The 15,941-nt window shown below is 44.2% G+C and overlaps 1 protein-coding gene across 1 annotated transcript in view; it reads left to right on the forward strand.

The window, feature by feature from the left end:
- Positions 1-518: 518 nt before the first annotated feature.
- Positions 519-15,941, forward strand: part of Acmsd (aminocarboxymuconate semialdehyde decarboxylase) — a 37,368-nt gene continuing 21,945 nt past the window's right edge. The window contains exons 1-3 of the mRNA XM_052200536.1: positions 519-575; positions 12,439-12,483; positions 13,767-13,863. Of these exons, the coding sequence (XP_052056496.1) occupies positions 519-575; positions 12,439-12,483; positions 13,767-13,863 (199 nt within the window). The remainder of the gene's footprint in view (positions 576-12,438; positions 12,484-13,766; positions 13,864-15,941) is intronic.

Consider the following 15,941-nt stretch of genomic DNA (forward strand, 5'->3'; position numbering starts at 1 on the left):
TATGAAGCCAAAAGTGTCCTTGAATCTCTGGTCCGCCTGCCGCTGTTTCCAAGGCACCATAATTATAGGTGTGTTCCGCCATGCTGGTTGGTGTGGTGCTGTGAGTGGAGCCCAGGACTTCATTCATTTAGGCAAGCCTCTGCCAGCTGAGCTGCATCCCCATCTCCAAATTAGTCAAATTTTGGGCGACTGTTGAAGCAAGGCAATGTGCTGTACTTCTGACCTCTGAAGTTGAGTACATTCCTGTTTTCTCATTGAGTTTTTTTTTTTTTTTTAATTTTGTGCTGAGTCCTAGTTACCAAAGAATGTTGGCCCAAAGCCACATGGACAAACAGAATCTTGAACTCTAACAGGGCAGTTGGCATGAACGAAACCTGGGCTGGCCAGGCCTCCTGACTGGTACCTGAGGGTAGACATAAAGGGGCAGAGGAGTCAATGAACTCTAATTTTCATGACGCTTTCTCGATATCAGAATTTCCCTTTTCGTATGTACAAGTGTCTCCTCTGGTCCGGTGGAGATGAAAATTGACATCCACACTCATATTCTACCAAAGGAATGGCCCGATCTAGAAAAGGTAATGGTAACTAACGTGCTGGGTTCTTTCTAGACCTTTTCCAGGGTCTCCCAACACCTCTGTTCACAGATCTCTCTCTTCTTTGGAGATGGAATGGAATGGAGTCGTTCTTCTTCGCTCTTGGGGGAGTGATTCTTAAATTACTTGGTAGCTCTAATTTCCTACAGTTTAAAGATGACTTTTATGTTTATCTCAACAGAACAATGGGTCAAAGAAGTAAGGGCCTCCTGGGAGTTCATCTTTTCCCCTCACATGACACAGCCTTTCAAATCCCTGGATGATTTAAGTGAGGCTGCTTTGCCGCCTTTTAAATAGTGTGTTTAGATGCTGGAAGGACACCTGCCAACTACAGGATCGAAAATCATGGCTGCAACTAAAAGACCATTGAAAAATAGAATGTGGTCGCTTTCCAGAGGTTTAAAATAGGTTCTAGAAGCACCAGAAGATAGCTTTGTGAAATGTCTTTTCAGTCTATTTCAGGACTCTGTCTGAAACCTTTCCTGTCTGATCTTTAAGCTGTGAACCCTTGTTAGGGAGACCCGGGAAGCAGGTATCTTAGAAATCCCTAGAACTGGTGACATGAAATGTTTGCACAATGGGTGTCTATAAGAGTGCTCTCTGTAAAAAGAAACAAGGCGGAATGGGCCTGAGGGCAGGGCTCATGATCTCATGATGGTGTTTGCCCAGTGTGTGGAAAGCTCTGGAGTCCATCTGAAGAGTTGAGAGGGGGGAGTATGTTCCATGTTTCCTAAGGATGGAAACTTCCCTTAAAGACTTATTGCTAAGAGTGTGTGTGTGTGTGTGTGTGTGTGTGTGTGTGTGTGTGTGTGTGTGTGTGAAAGAGAGAGAGAGAGAGAGAGAGAGAAAGAGAGAGAGAGAGAGAGAGAGAGAGAGAGAGAGATTTGTAAACCAAGAGCATACTGTGTGCTCACTAAGGCCAGAGACATCAGATCCTCTTGATCTGGAGTTACAGGATGCTGGGAACTCAGGTCCTCTGGAAGAGCAGCACACACACACACTGTTATCTCTTCAGCCCCCTCCCTTAGAAACTTTGAAAGTGGGTGTTAGTAGGTTGAGGAAGACAATTACATAGTTCATTCCAGACTGGAAGGAAAGGCAGGGAAGCAGGGAGGGAGGGAGGCAGGGAAGGAGGGAGGGAGAGAGGGAATGAGAAAGAGAAAGAGGAAGGGGTACCGAAAAAGGAAGGGAAACATGGAGGAAATTTATAACTACCTAGAAGTTAATTTAGGTCAGTATCTGGTTTTACCTAGTCTGTCATATTCTGGACTTCTCTCACATTACTAGTAATGTACTTAATTTAAGGTGAGAAAAATGAATGAACTCAAACACTAATGAAAAACTGGGTTTATTGTGCAAGCAAATTTTCTTCTCACTGTTATTCTTGTATAAAAATACTAACCCCAGGCTTAGGGTGTACCTCAGATGTTGGGCGCTTGCCTGCATGTTCCAGGCCCTGGGTTCAGTCTCCAGCACTGCATAACGGGTCCATGGCTGCTGTCCCAGCAAACAGGAAGTGGAGGCAGGAGGATCCGATGTTCAAGGTCAACCTCCTAGACGCTAGAGTTTAAGGCTTATATGAGAGAGACCCTGTCTCAAAGGAAAAAAAGCTTTTGATCTCAGGCACTTCTTTGTCCATTGGTCAGAGAGCTGGGAGGCAGAAGTAACAGAAGGAACCGTGGTCATAGGACTGGGCTGCCTCTGAAAGCCTGCCCCATCAAGGCCAAAGGAAAAGGAGATCCCTATTGGCCTCACAGCCTGGAGCGGGGGCCTGTCTGCTTGGGAACTTCTTGTCCTGGTCACACCTTAAAAAAGTGTAAACAACATTTCCTGATGTTAATGATTTTATGAGAGGCATGTCCTGGCCTGACTTCTGTGGCAGCCACAGGCAGAGTCCTTCTGCTGCTTATAATACTGTTTTCAACAGCTTATGAAGACACATCTGATGAGCAGTACAATGAATAAATTAGATATGAATCACATTGCACGCCCCAACCTGACAGTTTTAGGGAAACGGACACACATACACACACAAATACACATTCATGACAGCCCCCAGGTCTAGTGGAAGCAAGGAGTATTAAAGTCCAGCATCACAGGTTTTCATTTTGTTTGAACCTCTTCAAGCAAACAAACAAACAAACAAACAAGCAAAGCCACCCGAAATGCCCAGGACTCCCATAGTGGCCTTTGTCCTAAAGTTTCTCAAGTGTCCCCAGTCAGGACTCTTTTCTAAAAAGACATTTTTATGCCACCCAAGATATAAACAGGTATGTAAATTGAACATTAAGGCAATTCCTTAATATATATTAAGGATAAAAAGTCAATTTTCATACTAATGAGATGGACATGTTTGTGTTTACATAAAGAACATTTGACACTGCAAGACATTGAACATCATCAATGATTTTCAGAATTGATTTTGTTCATATAATTATCAGTGCTGAGAATGCTATAGCACATAAATATGCAGTATAGAATAGCAGAATTGTTTTTAGGGCCATTCCACAAAGAACTGAGAATGCTGTCTTAATCCCAAGGCAAAATTCTTTGAGCTGTCTTATGAAACTCAAGCCAGCAAATCAAACAGCAATTTTTTGTTTGTTTGTTCATTTTTTTAAAAGACAGGGGTCTCATATAGCCCAGGCTGGATTCTCTAGGCCACCAAGCATGACCTTGAACTCTTGATTCTCCTGTTGTTGCCTCTTGAGTGCTGGGATTTGAGACATAAGCCACCATGCCAGTTTATATGGTACTGGGATCAAACTCGGGACTTTGCACACGCAAGGTAAGCACTCTGCAGTCTGAACTACATTCCCAGCCCTGGGGTAGCAATACTTACAGCAAACACTCTAACACAGTACAATCTAAAGATACACTAACAGCATACTTACAGGCTGAAGAGAGATGGCCAGAAAACACTGAAACTCTTTCTTTTCCATAATGACTCCATTATGTTTCTCTAAGAGCCAGAAACTCTATGTACAGTAGTCACTGCAATGTATTGCACACAATCGCCTTGATTCTCAGTGGAGGTGTTTTAGAAGGTGTTCCCTGGCGTTGCACGGTGTGACAGCCTGCACAGTGCAAAGTGCACAGGTTCTGTGTTCAGAACCAAGGCTTCGGAGAAGTTGCACAATGCCACATGGGCACTGCCTGACAGAACCACCTTGGATTCATTACATATCTGATGCTGAATTAATTTTTGATCACTGCATGTTCTGCTACAACACCCACTAAGTAACCACCACATGAGATCACGACCCACAGTTTAAGGATGGCTTCTAGATGACCCTCCTCACCTTGAGAGAGTGGTCAGCATGGTGACCACCTAGAGAATGTCATATCAAGAGAGTTCCATGCTGCATAGCCTCTGCCTCTCTGTGTAGATCGGAATCTTGAAAGGGCTTAGAAAGCTCTAAATGTTATGTCCTCTCAAAATTCATATTGAAACCCAAGAATACACAGGTGGGGCTTCAGGAACCAATTAGAGCAAGAGGAACAAGGCTGTTTTTATAAGACAGGCCAAAGGAAACTCTGGACTTTTTTCTTGTTGTAAGGCTCTGCAGGAACCAGAACAGTCTCTTGCCAGAGTTTGGATCAGCTAACTCCTTCGTCTCGGATGTCCCAAACAAAAGTCTGTGTTTATAAGTCTCCGGTGTATGGTATTGTGTGAGAGCAGCCCAATGGGACTAAGACATAATAAATCAAAGAGGAATTTTCAATTCCCATCACATACAGGCATACTACACAAAGAATCTGATGTTTCATCCGATCTTAGCCTCTCTCTCGCTCGCTCTCGCTCGCTCTCTTGTCTCTCTCTGTCTGTCTCTCTCCCACCCTCTTTCTCTCTCCTCACCAGCCCCCTTTCTCTCTCCATCATCCCCCCTCCACACTACTCTGAGACAGGGTCTCATTATGCAACCTGGGTTGGCCCCCAACTTATGATTCTCCTGCCCCAGCTTTCCTGAGAGCCGCATTACAGATGCACACGACCACCCCAGCCTATTGCTGCATTCTTACTGTGTAAACTTAAAGCCAACCTCCCCAACTCCCTCCCAAGAGTTTAAGCAGATGCCCACTGTCTGGAGGGGTGCAGACACACTCACTCTCTGGCATCCTTGGAAAGAATGCTCATCTTCCCACCAGGTCCCAACAAGATTCCTCATTCTGAGTACTGAAGGCTGTTTCCAGCTCAGCCCTAAAATGAAGACCCTCCCTCTCTCCATCTTAAACACCCACAGGAGCCTAGAACAAAGCCTTCTTTTTGCAGGGAGAAGAAAGCTTTCCATAGAAGACTGCCACATTCTCACCTCCCTTCCCTTGCTTCCTACCCCACAAGGCTTTCTCCAGCTGAAGCCAAGAACTGGGCATCTATAGCTAACAGTTTCCAAGTGCCCCACCTGCTGGATCCTTAAAGTCATTATTTAAACAGCCTGGAAAAATGAAGAGATAAAAAAAATTGGAGATACAGAGATGTACATCCTGGAAACTTCTTAAGCAAGCATCTTGGTGGCTTGTTATACCATCTTCCATTCCTTGCACCAATTCCATTTGAAAGAGAAGTTAGTTCCAGGAACCAGGCTTCTTACCTTGAAGTCTCACATGCTGCAAGCAGATAGAGGACACATCATAAGAATAAGGGCAACAGTAATAGTCCTAATAGTTTGTACCTCTGGAGATTTAAAAATTAGAGCTGAGGGGGTACCTCAGTCGAGGCCCTGTGTTTAATCCAGAGCCTATGTAAAAAGCCAAGCCTGGGGACATGTATTTGCAACCCATCACCAGGAAGGTAGGAACAGACTGATCCCTGAGGTTTGTTGGCCAGTCCCTTTAGCTTAGTTGATGAACCTCAGACTGATGGGAGATTCTGCCTCAAAACAAAAGGATGGAATCTGAGGAGAAACAATACCCTACGTGTGCACCTGTCCATTCACACATGTATACTCACGCATGAGCACACACAAACACAGAAAGGTGGGCAGATGTCACAACATATGCAGTTAATATCTACATTATCAAACAAGCTTAACAGGTGAGGTACTTGATATTCAGAAATGAACCCAGAGCATTGTGGGTCCCCCACCACCCGAACAGTCTCGCCCATCCAATGGAGAAAACTGGCCCAAGACATGTCACTGCTTTCTCTGTTCCAGCATCCTCCCAGACACCAAGCTCCTCCCACCTTCTCTCATTCATATAAACGCACAGAGGGAGCTTCATTGTGGGATCACAACCCACAGGTCAAGCAATCAGATCTTTCACATAGTAGAGGTTTTCCTGGGAATGATGGTGATTAGCCAGTGTTGAAATAGTTAAACTCCAATGGCCGTGATTCCATGAAAGATGGGAGTGAGTTAAACAGAGATGGGTTTATGTGATGCTTAAGTCTTTCTCTGTATTCCATTATTTCTAGTCTATATTATCAGAGTAGAATGAGTTGGATTTGGTGTGTGTATGTGTGTGTGTGTGTAGTTTGTTTTTTCGAGACAGCATCTTATCTATCCTAGATTGGCCTTGGACTTGCTATGTAGCTGAGGATAACTTCTGATTCTCCTGCCTCTACCTCCACAGTTCTGGAATTACCAGTGTATACCACTATGCCTGGTTTATAGCATACGGGGGATAGAACCCAGGTCTTTGCTAATCCTAGGCAAGCACTCTACCTGCTGAAGCACATCTTCTGCTCCCTGGAGTGGGCATTGAAGTAGCATTGACTAGAGTAGGATGTCTTTATGTCTTCAAATTGTTTCTTGTTAGGGAAAATATTTTAAAATACCTGTCTCTGATCTTTTCTCTCAGTTTCTTCAAACTTTCCAATAGAATAATGAGAAGAATAAGCCATTGCAATTTTGTTCTGAGAATCTTAAGTGTTTTGGGAAGAACCAATATCTCCTTTTAAACCTGTTTTTTCTTCTTAAATATTAATAGACACACCCCCACAACCTCCACTCCCTTGTGCAATGAATGAAGAAAAGAGCAGAGTCAACATATCTGGGATAATGATTAACTAATAGTTATAAAGTAGTATTTGACAGATCTTCTATTTGTTATGTGCCGGTGATGTCTTCAATCAGCTGTAGGGTCAGGATTCTTCTTCTTTTTTTTTTAATTCACTTTACATCCCGCTCACTGCTGCTCCTCCTAGTCACCCCCCTCCAACAATCCTTCCACTCCTTCCCTCCTCCTTTTGTCTTCCAAGAGGGTAGGTATCCCCCAACCCTGGCACTTCAAGTCTCTGCGGGGCTAGGCACAGCCTCTCCCACTGAGGCCAGACAAGGCAGCCCAGCTAGGAGAACATATCACACACACAGGCGACAGCCTTTGGGACAGCCCCCGCTCCAGTTGTTCGGGACCCACATGAAAACCAAGCAGCACATCCGCTACATATGTGTGGGGAGCCCTAGGTCCAGTCCGTGTCTGCTCTTTGGTTGGTGGTTCAGTCTCTGAGGGCCCCAAGGGTCCAGGTTAGTTGACTCTGCTGGTCTTTCTGTGAAATTCCTATCTCCTTCAGGGCCCACAATCCTTTCTCCAACTCATCCACAAGAGTCCCCAAACCCCTTCCACTGTTCGGCTATGGGTCTCTGCATCCCTGAGTCAGCTGCCAGGTGGAGCCTCTCAGAGGACAGCCATGCTAGATACCTGTCTACAAGCATAACAGAGTATCATTCATAATGTCAGGGATTGGTGCTTGCCCAAGGATGGGTCTCAATTTGGGCCAGTAATTAGTTGTCCATTCTCTCAGTCTCTGTTCCATCCCCTATGCCTGCATTTCTTGTAGACAGGATAAATTTGGGGTGGAAAGTTTTGTGGGTAGGTTGGTGTTCCTATTGCTCCACTGGGGTTCCTGCCTGACTACAGGAAGTGGCCTCATCAGGTTCCATATTCCCACTGCTATGAGTCTCAGCTAGGGTCACTGCCACTGACCCAGGTCTCTGTCTCGTTCTCTAGATGCCCGCCACCTCCTCGCCCATGTCAGTTGCTTATTTCCACTCATTCTCATGGCCATCTGGCCATCTCTCCTGCCTCTCACCACACCTGATCCCAAACCTCCCCATTCCCCTTCCCATGCCCTCTCCACCCAGTTCCCCCCTCCATCTGCCTCCTGTGACTCTTCTGAGTGAGATTCAAGTATCCTCACTTGGGCCTTCCTCCTTCTTTAGCTTCTTTGGGTCTATGGCGTGTAACACGGTACCTGAATTTTATTACTAATACTCACTTATCAATGAGTACATACCATGCATGTCCTTTTGGGTCTCAGTTACCTCACTCCAATGGTTTTCCCAAGTTCCATCCATTTGTTGCAAAATTCATGATGTCTTTTGTTTTCAATAGCTGAGTAGTATTCCACTTTGTAGATGTGTCACATTTTCTTTATCCATGCTTCAGTTTAGAGACATCTGGGTTGTTTCCAGTTTCTGGCTATGACAAATAAAGCTTCTATGAGCAAGTGTCCTTGTGGGATGGTGGAGTATCTTTTGGGTATATGCCTAGGAGTGGTATAGGTGGGTCTTGAGGTAGGACTATTTCCAGTTTTCTGTGAAACCACGAAGAAAGAAAAGTCCAGTGATGGGGGGGGTGTGACTCAGTGAACTGCTTGCTTTATGGGGAGGGGAGACCTGAATTACATCTTCATAACTTATATTAAAAAGTAATCTTGCAATTCTTGAACTGAAGAGACAAAGACAAGTGGATCCCTGGGGCTCCTTACTCAGCAGAAATTGTCTCAAAACTCAAAGTGGATGGTGCCTAAGGGTCTACAGCTGAGGATTCCTCTGCCCTCTGTCTACACATGCTCCTCCACACACATGTGTGCCCAAGGAAGCATACATGCGTTGTTGTTGTTGTTGTTGTTGTTGTTGTTGTTGTTGTTGTTGAGACAGGGTTTCTATGTAGCTCTGGATATCCTGGAACTCACTCCCTAGACCAGGCTAGCCTCAAACTCAGAGATCCACCTGCCTCTGCCTCCTGAGTGTTTGGATCAAAGGCGTGCTCCACCACCACCAGTTGCATTTTTAAAGCAGACCATCTGAGGTGGTAAGACAACAGATTTGTGGGAACAGAGTTAAGTTGTTTCTGGAGAATATGGACCTACTATCTGCAGTTACCAATAATAGGATCTTGGCTCAGTAATCAATGGGGGAAAATGCTTTAGGTTAATCTATAGTGTAAATTTTGCAACATTGATGGTGAAGCAGAAAGCTGCTTCTGGCTGATCTACTGGGATTCCAAATGTGTGTCACAGTGCCCAGCGTTTTTACTTAAGTTGTCAGGCTCAAACCCAGGTCCTCTGGCTTATATTACCAGCTGAACTATCTCCTCATTCTGTAATTTGACTTTAAATTGTGACTCTAAGGATATAGATCTCTTTCTCCACATCCTCACCAACACCTGCTGTCTCCTGAGTTTTTGACTTTAGCCATTGTGACTGGTGTGAGGTGAAATCTCAGGGTTGTTTTGATTTGCATTTCCCTAATGATTAATGATATTGAACATTTCTTAAGGTGTTTCTCAGCTCTCCGAAGTTCTTCATGTGAAAATTCTTTGTTTAGCTCTGTACCCCACCTTTTAATGGGGTTATTTGGTTCTCTGGGTTCTACTTTCTTGAGTTCTTTGTATATATTAGATATTAGCCCTCTGTCGGATTTAGGGTTGGTGAAGATCCTTTTCCAATCTGTTGGTTGACATTTTGTCCTTTTGACAGTGTCCTTTGCCTTACAGAAACTTTGTAGTTTTATGAGGTCCCATTTGTCAATTCTTGATCTTAGAGCATAAGCTATTGGTGTTCTATTCAGGAACTTTTCCCCTGTGCCCATGTCCTCCAGGGTCTTCCTCAGTTTCTTTTCGATTAGTTTCAGGGTGTCAGGTTTTATGTGGAGGTCCTTGATCCATTTGGAGTTGAGCTTAGTACAAGGAGGTAAGAATGGATCAATTCGCATTCTTCTGCATGCTGACCTCCAATTGAACCAGCACCATTTGTTGAAAAGACTATCTTTTTTCCACTGGATGCTTTCAGCTCCTTTGTCGAAGATCAAGTGACCATAGGTGTGTTGGTTCATTTCTGGGTCTTCAATCCTATTCCATTGATCCACTTGCCTGACATTGTACCAATACCATGCAGTTTTTATCACTATTGCTCTGTAGTAAAGTTTAAAGTCTGGGATACTGAATCCCCCTGAAGTTCTTTTACTGTTGAGAATAGTTTAAGCTATCCTGGGTTTTTTGTTATTCCAGATGAATTTGAGAATTGCTCTTTCTAGCTCTATGAAGAACTGGGTTGGGATTTTTATGGGGATAGCATTGAATCTGTAGATTGCCTTTGGCAAGATGGCCATTTTAACTATATTAATCCTGCCAATCCACGAGCATGGAAGATTTTTCCATTTTCTGAGATCTTCTTCGATTTCCTTCTTCAGATATATGAAGTTCTTGTCATATAGGTCTTTCACTTGTTTGGTTAGAGTCACCCCAAGATACTTTATGCTGTTTGTAGCTATTGTGAAGGGAGTCATTTCCCTAATTTCTTTCTTGGTCTGCTTATCCTTTTAATATATAAAGGCTACTGATTTGCTTGCGTTGATTTTGTAGCCAGCCACTTTGCTGAAGTTGTTTATCAGCTGTAGGAGTTCTCTAGTAGAGTTTTTAGGGTCACTTAAGTATACGATCATATCATCTGCCAATAGTGATAGCTTGACTTCTTCCTTTCCAATTTGTATCCCTTTGACTTCCTTATGTTGTCTAATTGCTCTAGCTAGGACTTCAAGAACTATATTGAAAAGATACGGAGAGAGGGGGCAGCCTTGTCTAGTCCCTGATTTTAGTGGGATTGTTTCAAGTTTCTCTCCATTTAGTTTGATGTTAGCTACCGGTTTGCTGTATATTGCTTTTATTATGTTTAGATATGGGCCTTGAATTCCTGTCCTTTCCAAGACTTTTAGCATGAAAGGATGCTGAATTTTGTCAAATGCTTTTTTAGCATCTAATGAAATGATCATGTGGTTTTTTTTCTTTGAGTTTGTTTATGTAGTGGATAGCATTTATGGATTTCCTTATATTGAACCATCCCTGCATCCCTGGGATGAAGCCTACTTGATCATGGTGGATGATCATTTTGATGTGTTCTTGGATTCGGTGGGCAAGAATTTTATTTAGTATTTTTGCATCGATATTCATAAGGGAAATTGGCCTGAAATTCTCTTTCTTAGTTGGATCTTTGTGTGGTTTTGGTATCAGAGTAATAGTGGCTTCGAAGAAGGAGTTGGGTAGTGTTCCTTCTGTTTCTATTTGGTGGAAAAGTTTGAAGAGTATTGGTGTTAAGTCTTCTTCAAAGGTCTGATAGAATTCTGCACTGAAACCATCTGGGATTGCAAGATGGTACAACTTTGGAAATCAGTCTGGCGGTTCCTCAGAAAATTGGGCATGACACTTCCTGAGGACCCTGTTATACCACTCCTGGGCATATATCCAGAGGATTCTTCAGCATGCAATAAGGACACATGCTCCACTATGTTCATAGCAGCCCTATTTGTAGTAGCCAGAAGCTGGAAAGAACCTAGGTGTCCTTCAACGGAGGAATGGATACAAAAAATGTGGTATATCTACACAATGGAGTACTATTCAGCCATTAGAAACAATGAATTCATGAAATTCTTAGACAAATGGATGGAGCTGGAGAACATCATACTAAGTGAGGTAACACAGTCTCAAAAGATCAATCATGGTATGCACTCACTGATAAGTGGATATTAGCCTAGAAGCTTTGAGTACCCAAGACATAATCCACAAATTAAATGATGTCCAAAAAGAATGGAGGAGTGGCCCCTGGTTATGGAAAGACTCAGTACAAGGGTATAGGGGAATTCCAGAACAGGGAAGTGGAAAGGGGTAGATGGAGGAACAGGGGGAGGGAAGAGGGCTTATGGGACTTGCGGGGAGTGGGGACCCAGAAAAGGGGAAATAATTTGAAATGTAAATAAAAATATATCAATAAAAAAAAGGATATAGATCTCTTTTTCTTTTTTTCATTACTTGGGAGTTCTATTGGGCACACAATGGAAGTGTGAAGTTACAGAAGTTAAAATATCATCTAACAATTGGGCAAAGTAGCACAGACCTATAATCTCAAGTACTCAGGAGACTGAGACAAGAAGATGGATTCAGCTAGGAGGGAGAACATCTCAAACAACAAAACTAGCTAGCTGTCTTCTCCTCATCTTTCTCTTCCTCCTTTTCATCCTCCTCCTCTTCTTCCTCCTCCTCTTCTTCCTCCTTCCCCTCCTCCTCCTCCTCCTCCTCCTCCACGTCCTTTCAAATGAGACAGGGACTCATGTGGTCTCATACTCACTATACAGTCAGGAATGACCTTGAACTCTGGGCTCTCCCACTTCCATCTCCTGGATCCTGGGATTAGAGAATGTGAGCCACCTTGCCCAATTTATTCGGTACTGGGGATGGAACCCAGGGCTTTGTGCATGCGAGGCAAGCACCCTACCAACTTGAACTACATCCCCTGACCAGATACAGGAGTTTTTGTTTGTTTTTCATTACAGATGGTTGTGAGCCATCATGTAGTTGCTGGGATTTGAACTCATGACCTCTGGAAGAGTAGTCAGTGCTCTTAACTGCTGAGCCATCTCACCAGCCCGAGTTTTTCTTTCTCTATAAATATATCAATTTAAAGGTAAATTGATTTAACAAAAATACTGGACAGGTATGGAGAAGGAAGCACATAGGAAGATGGTGTCTGATTGGACAGAGTTTGGGACCCTGAGTCTGGAGGGTGCACTGTGGCTGCAGGCCCCTCTTCTGTACTGAGCAAGTCTAACTGTGATTCTTCCCATTGCAGAGGTTTGGCTATGGAGGCTGGGTGCAGCTCCAACAGCAAGGCAAGGTGAGTTTCTCTCAGCACGTACCTGAGGGTGATCCAGAGATGGTGTGCCTAGCTTAAATTCTTCTAGGCTGGACATCCAAGAAATCAACTCTTTTACCCTGGCATTAATTTTGTGGTAGTCAAGGAAGCAACCATGCAGCTTTCAAGACATTATAAGGAAAATCAAAATGACATCAGATAGCAACAACAATGAAATAGAAAGAGAATTGAATTTCCACTACGTAATCTCTTTTAACTTTTTTATCTTGTTTTATTTGCCCTGGAACTAATTATAGCATTTACTACTCTGTCCCAGGGAAGTGACTTGGCCCTCCATGGATTTCTATGTATATCAAGATGGAACAAAGCAATCGATTTGTTAGAGGAAATCAGATGATGGTGTTGAATCAGCTAGGCCTGCCCTGACACAAACTTACTTTCACTGCCCATATATTGCCTCCCTAGAAAGCCAGAGTATGGTCTCTCTCAAAGCTCCTTCCAGTCCTACCATGTCACACAGTCACCCTCTGGGTCTCACGACCGGTGGTTCAGGTCAGCAAGACAATGAACCAGACATCACACAGCTAGAAAGGGCCTGCGTCGGGGTTCAGCTGCTCATGCCCACACAGCAGATCCCTTCAACATCAAACACCGAAGGCAGGAAGCAGAAAGCCTGAACTCCAGTAAGCAGATTTTTATCTCCAGGCTAAGTAGGGAAAAATCCCTAAAACTGTATGAGAGGAGAAACTTGCTCCGAAGTAGTCAAGAAAAGATTAGTCCAGGCCGGGGACACGATTTCTTCAGTGAATGCCTTGCCCTGCAAGCATGAGGAGCTGAGTTCAACTTCTCGGTGCCCGTGTTAAAAAAGAAAAAGGAAAAACCACACAAGGTGACGTATGCCTGTGATCCCAGCGCTGAGATGGTAGAGCTGGGAGGTTCCCTGAGGATCTCTGACTGGCCAGCCTAGCCTACTTTGTGAGTTCCAGACCTGTGGGAAACTTGTCTCAAAGAGAGAGAGAGAGAGAGAGAGAGAGAGAGAGAGAGAGAAACAAAGAAAGAAAGAGAGAGAGAAAGAGAAAGGAAGGAAGGAAGGAAGGAAGGAAGGAAGGAAGGAAGGAAGGAAGGAAGGAAGGAAGGAAGGAAGAGAAAGAAAACCTATGGTGGCCCGCCGAGGGAGAGATACTGAGATTGACTATACAGCCACATACATCACAAGGATGTGCTTGCTCCCTGACTGTTCACACTCAGGATCACAGGATTTATCCGAGCATGTGGCCTTGGCTGATGTAGCTTTTCTGACACAGGGAGAAGCTAAGATGATAAAAGACGGGAAGGTCTTCAGAGTGATCCAGCAGAATTGCTGGGACCCGGAAGTTCGTATCAGAGAAATGGACCAGAAAGGTACTCAAGAAATGCTCTCAGTGCTTCTGTCTGATGTAAGGCAACACTTGTCCTTAAATTGGTGATCACTTGATAAGATTGATGGGATAGCAACTTCCTGTTCTCCCTCCCTGCCCCCCCAACTGTATTGTTACCTCGTCCTTAGAGAAAAGAGGGCCAAGTCAAAGCTTTTAGAGCATGAATTTGGAAGCTTTAATTTAGTTTTAAAACAAAACAGTATATCCTCAAAATGACAGTGGTACAATTTATTACTTAAAATATTTTTAGTTCAGGCCTGGAAATGTCTGGGTGGGTAAAGCACTGGCCACACGACTGTGCAGATCTGAGTTCAGATCCACAGGCATCTATAAAGCCAGATGTGGTGGTGGAGGTATCCACAGCCTCAGCACTCCCGTAGTGAGATGGAGGCAGAGGCAGGAGAACCCCAGAAGCTCACAGGCAGCTGGCCTGGAGCACCACAATCCCTATGCACCAGGGGTGAGACAGCAACTGAGACAGAAAAAAGTCTCATGGCAGCCAGCAGCGAGGAACAGGGACAGGTGAGGACTGATACCTAAGGTTGTCCTTTGATCTTCACATGCATGCTGTAGCACAGATGACTCATATACATATGTGCACACACACGTACACATGCACAATGCATACACACACGAGTGTGTATACATGCACACTTTCACAGGTACACATACACATGCACACACACAAGCATGTACACACACTCACACAGGCACATTTACACATGCACACACATATATGCACACACAAGTATGTATACACGCACACTCTCACAGGCACATGTATGCATGCACACATAGGCACCTACATATACACACATGCACATGGACACACACATGCACAGGCACACAAATACATGCACACATGCACATGGACACACACATTCACAAGCACACATATACACAAGCATGTACACACAAACTCACACAGGCACACATATACATGCACACACACATGCACACACATATACATGCACACATACACATGCACACATGTGTACACACACTCATGCACACACACACATGCACACAGAGACACACAGGTACACACACACACACACATACACACACTCTTATCTCCTCTCACCTCCCTTCCTTCCTACAAGTTCCTTTCGTGCCCTTTTCTTTTGTTTCTGATCCCCTGATTTTTAACCAGGGTCTTCTGTGTGAACATAGCTTTAAAAGATCTACAGAAAGCCGGGCGGTGGTGGCGCCCGCCTTTAATCCCAGCACTTGGGAGGCAGAGGCAGATGGATTTCTGAGTTCGAGGCCAGCCTGGTCTACAGAGTGAGTTCTAGAACAGCCAGGGCTACACAGAGAAACCCTGTCTCAAAAAACAAAAAACAAACAAACAAACAAAAAGATCCACAGGAGTCTGGTGTGCTCACTACTAGCCACTCAACTGAAGACAATAACTGTCCCTCCCTCCAACCCCATCAGTGTTTCCCAATAGTTCAGCAAGGGTGGGTACAGCCCAGTGAGCCCTACTGAAATGAATCAATGTGGAACTGACTCTCGGTAGCACCAGCCTTGTGCAGACAACGGTGCTTAACTAAGACTTTTGAGCAGGGTCTCATACATAGCCCAGACTGGCCTTGAACTCACTATGCACAACCAAGGAAGTCCTCGAAGTCTTATTCCTCCTGTGTCCACTTCTGGAAGTGCTACAATAGCAGGAAAGAACCACCGTGCACAAACAGAACTGTATTTTATTTCAAAGTCCATAAAAAAGAAAAAAAAAAGAGTCACCCTGGCAACACCAAAATCTGGAAGTTTAGAATCTAGTGGCATGCACTTTTGCCCAGGGTCTGTTTTATAAGCAGTGGTTAAACACATAACCAAGTAATGTTCAAATTGGGAACCAGCTCTGTGGGCCGCTTTGCAGAACACCTATGTAGCCCTGGATCTTAGTCCACTGGGGTTGTCTGGGGACAGGGCTTGTAGACAACCTACATCTCTGCCAAGAACAGCAATCCACTGTACATGTGAAGGACGAGCAGGGCCCACCCTCTCAAGAGGGAACTAGTGACTTGGCTGACTGGAGTCAGAATTTGTCATTTGTGA

This window comes from Apodemus sylvaticus, chromosome 12, assembly GCF_947179515.1.
Source record: "Apodemus sylvaticus chromosome 12, mApoSyl1.1, whole genome shotgun sequence".
Classification (NCBI taxonomy): Eukaryota; Metazoa; Chordata; class Mammalia; order Rodentia; family Muridae; genus Apodemus; species Apodemus sylvaticus.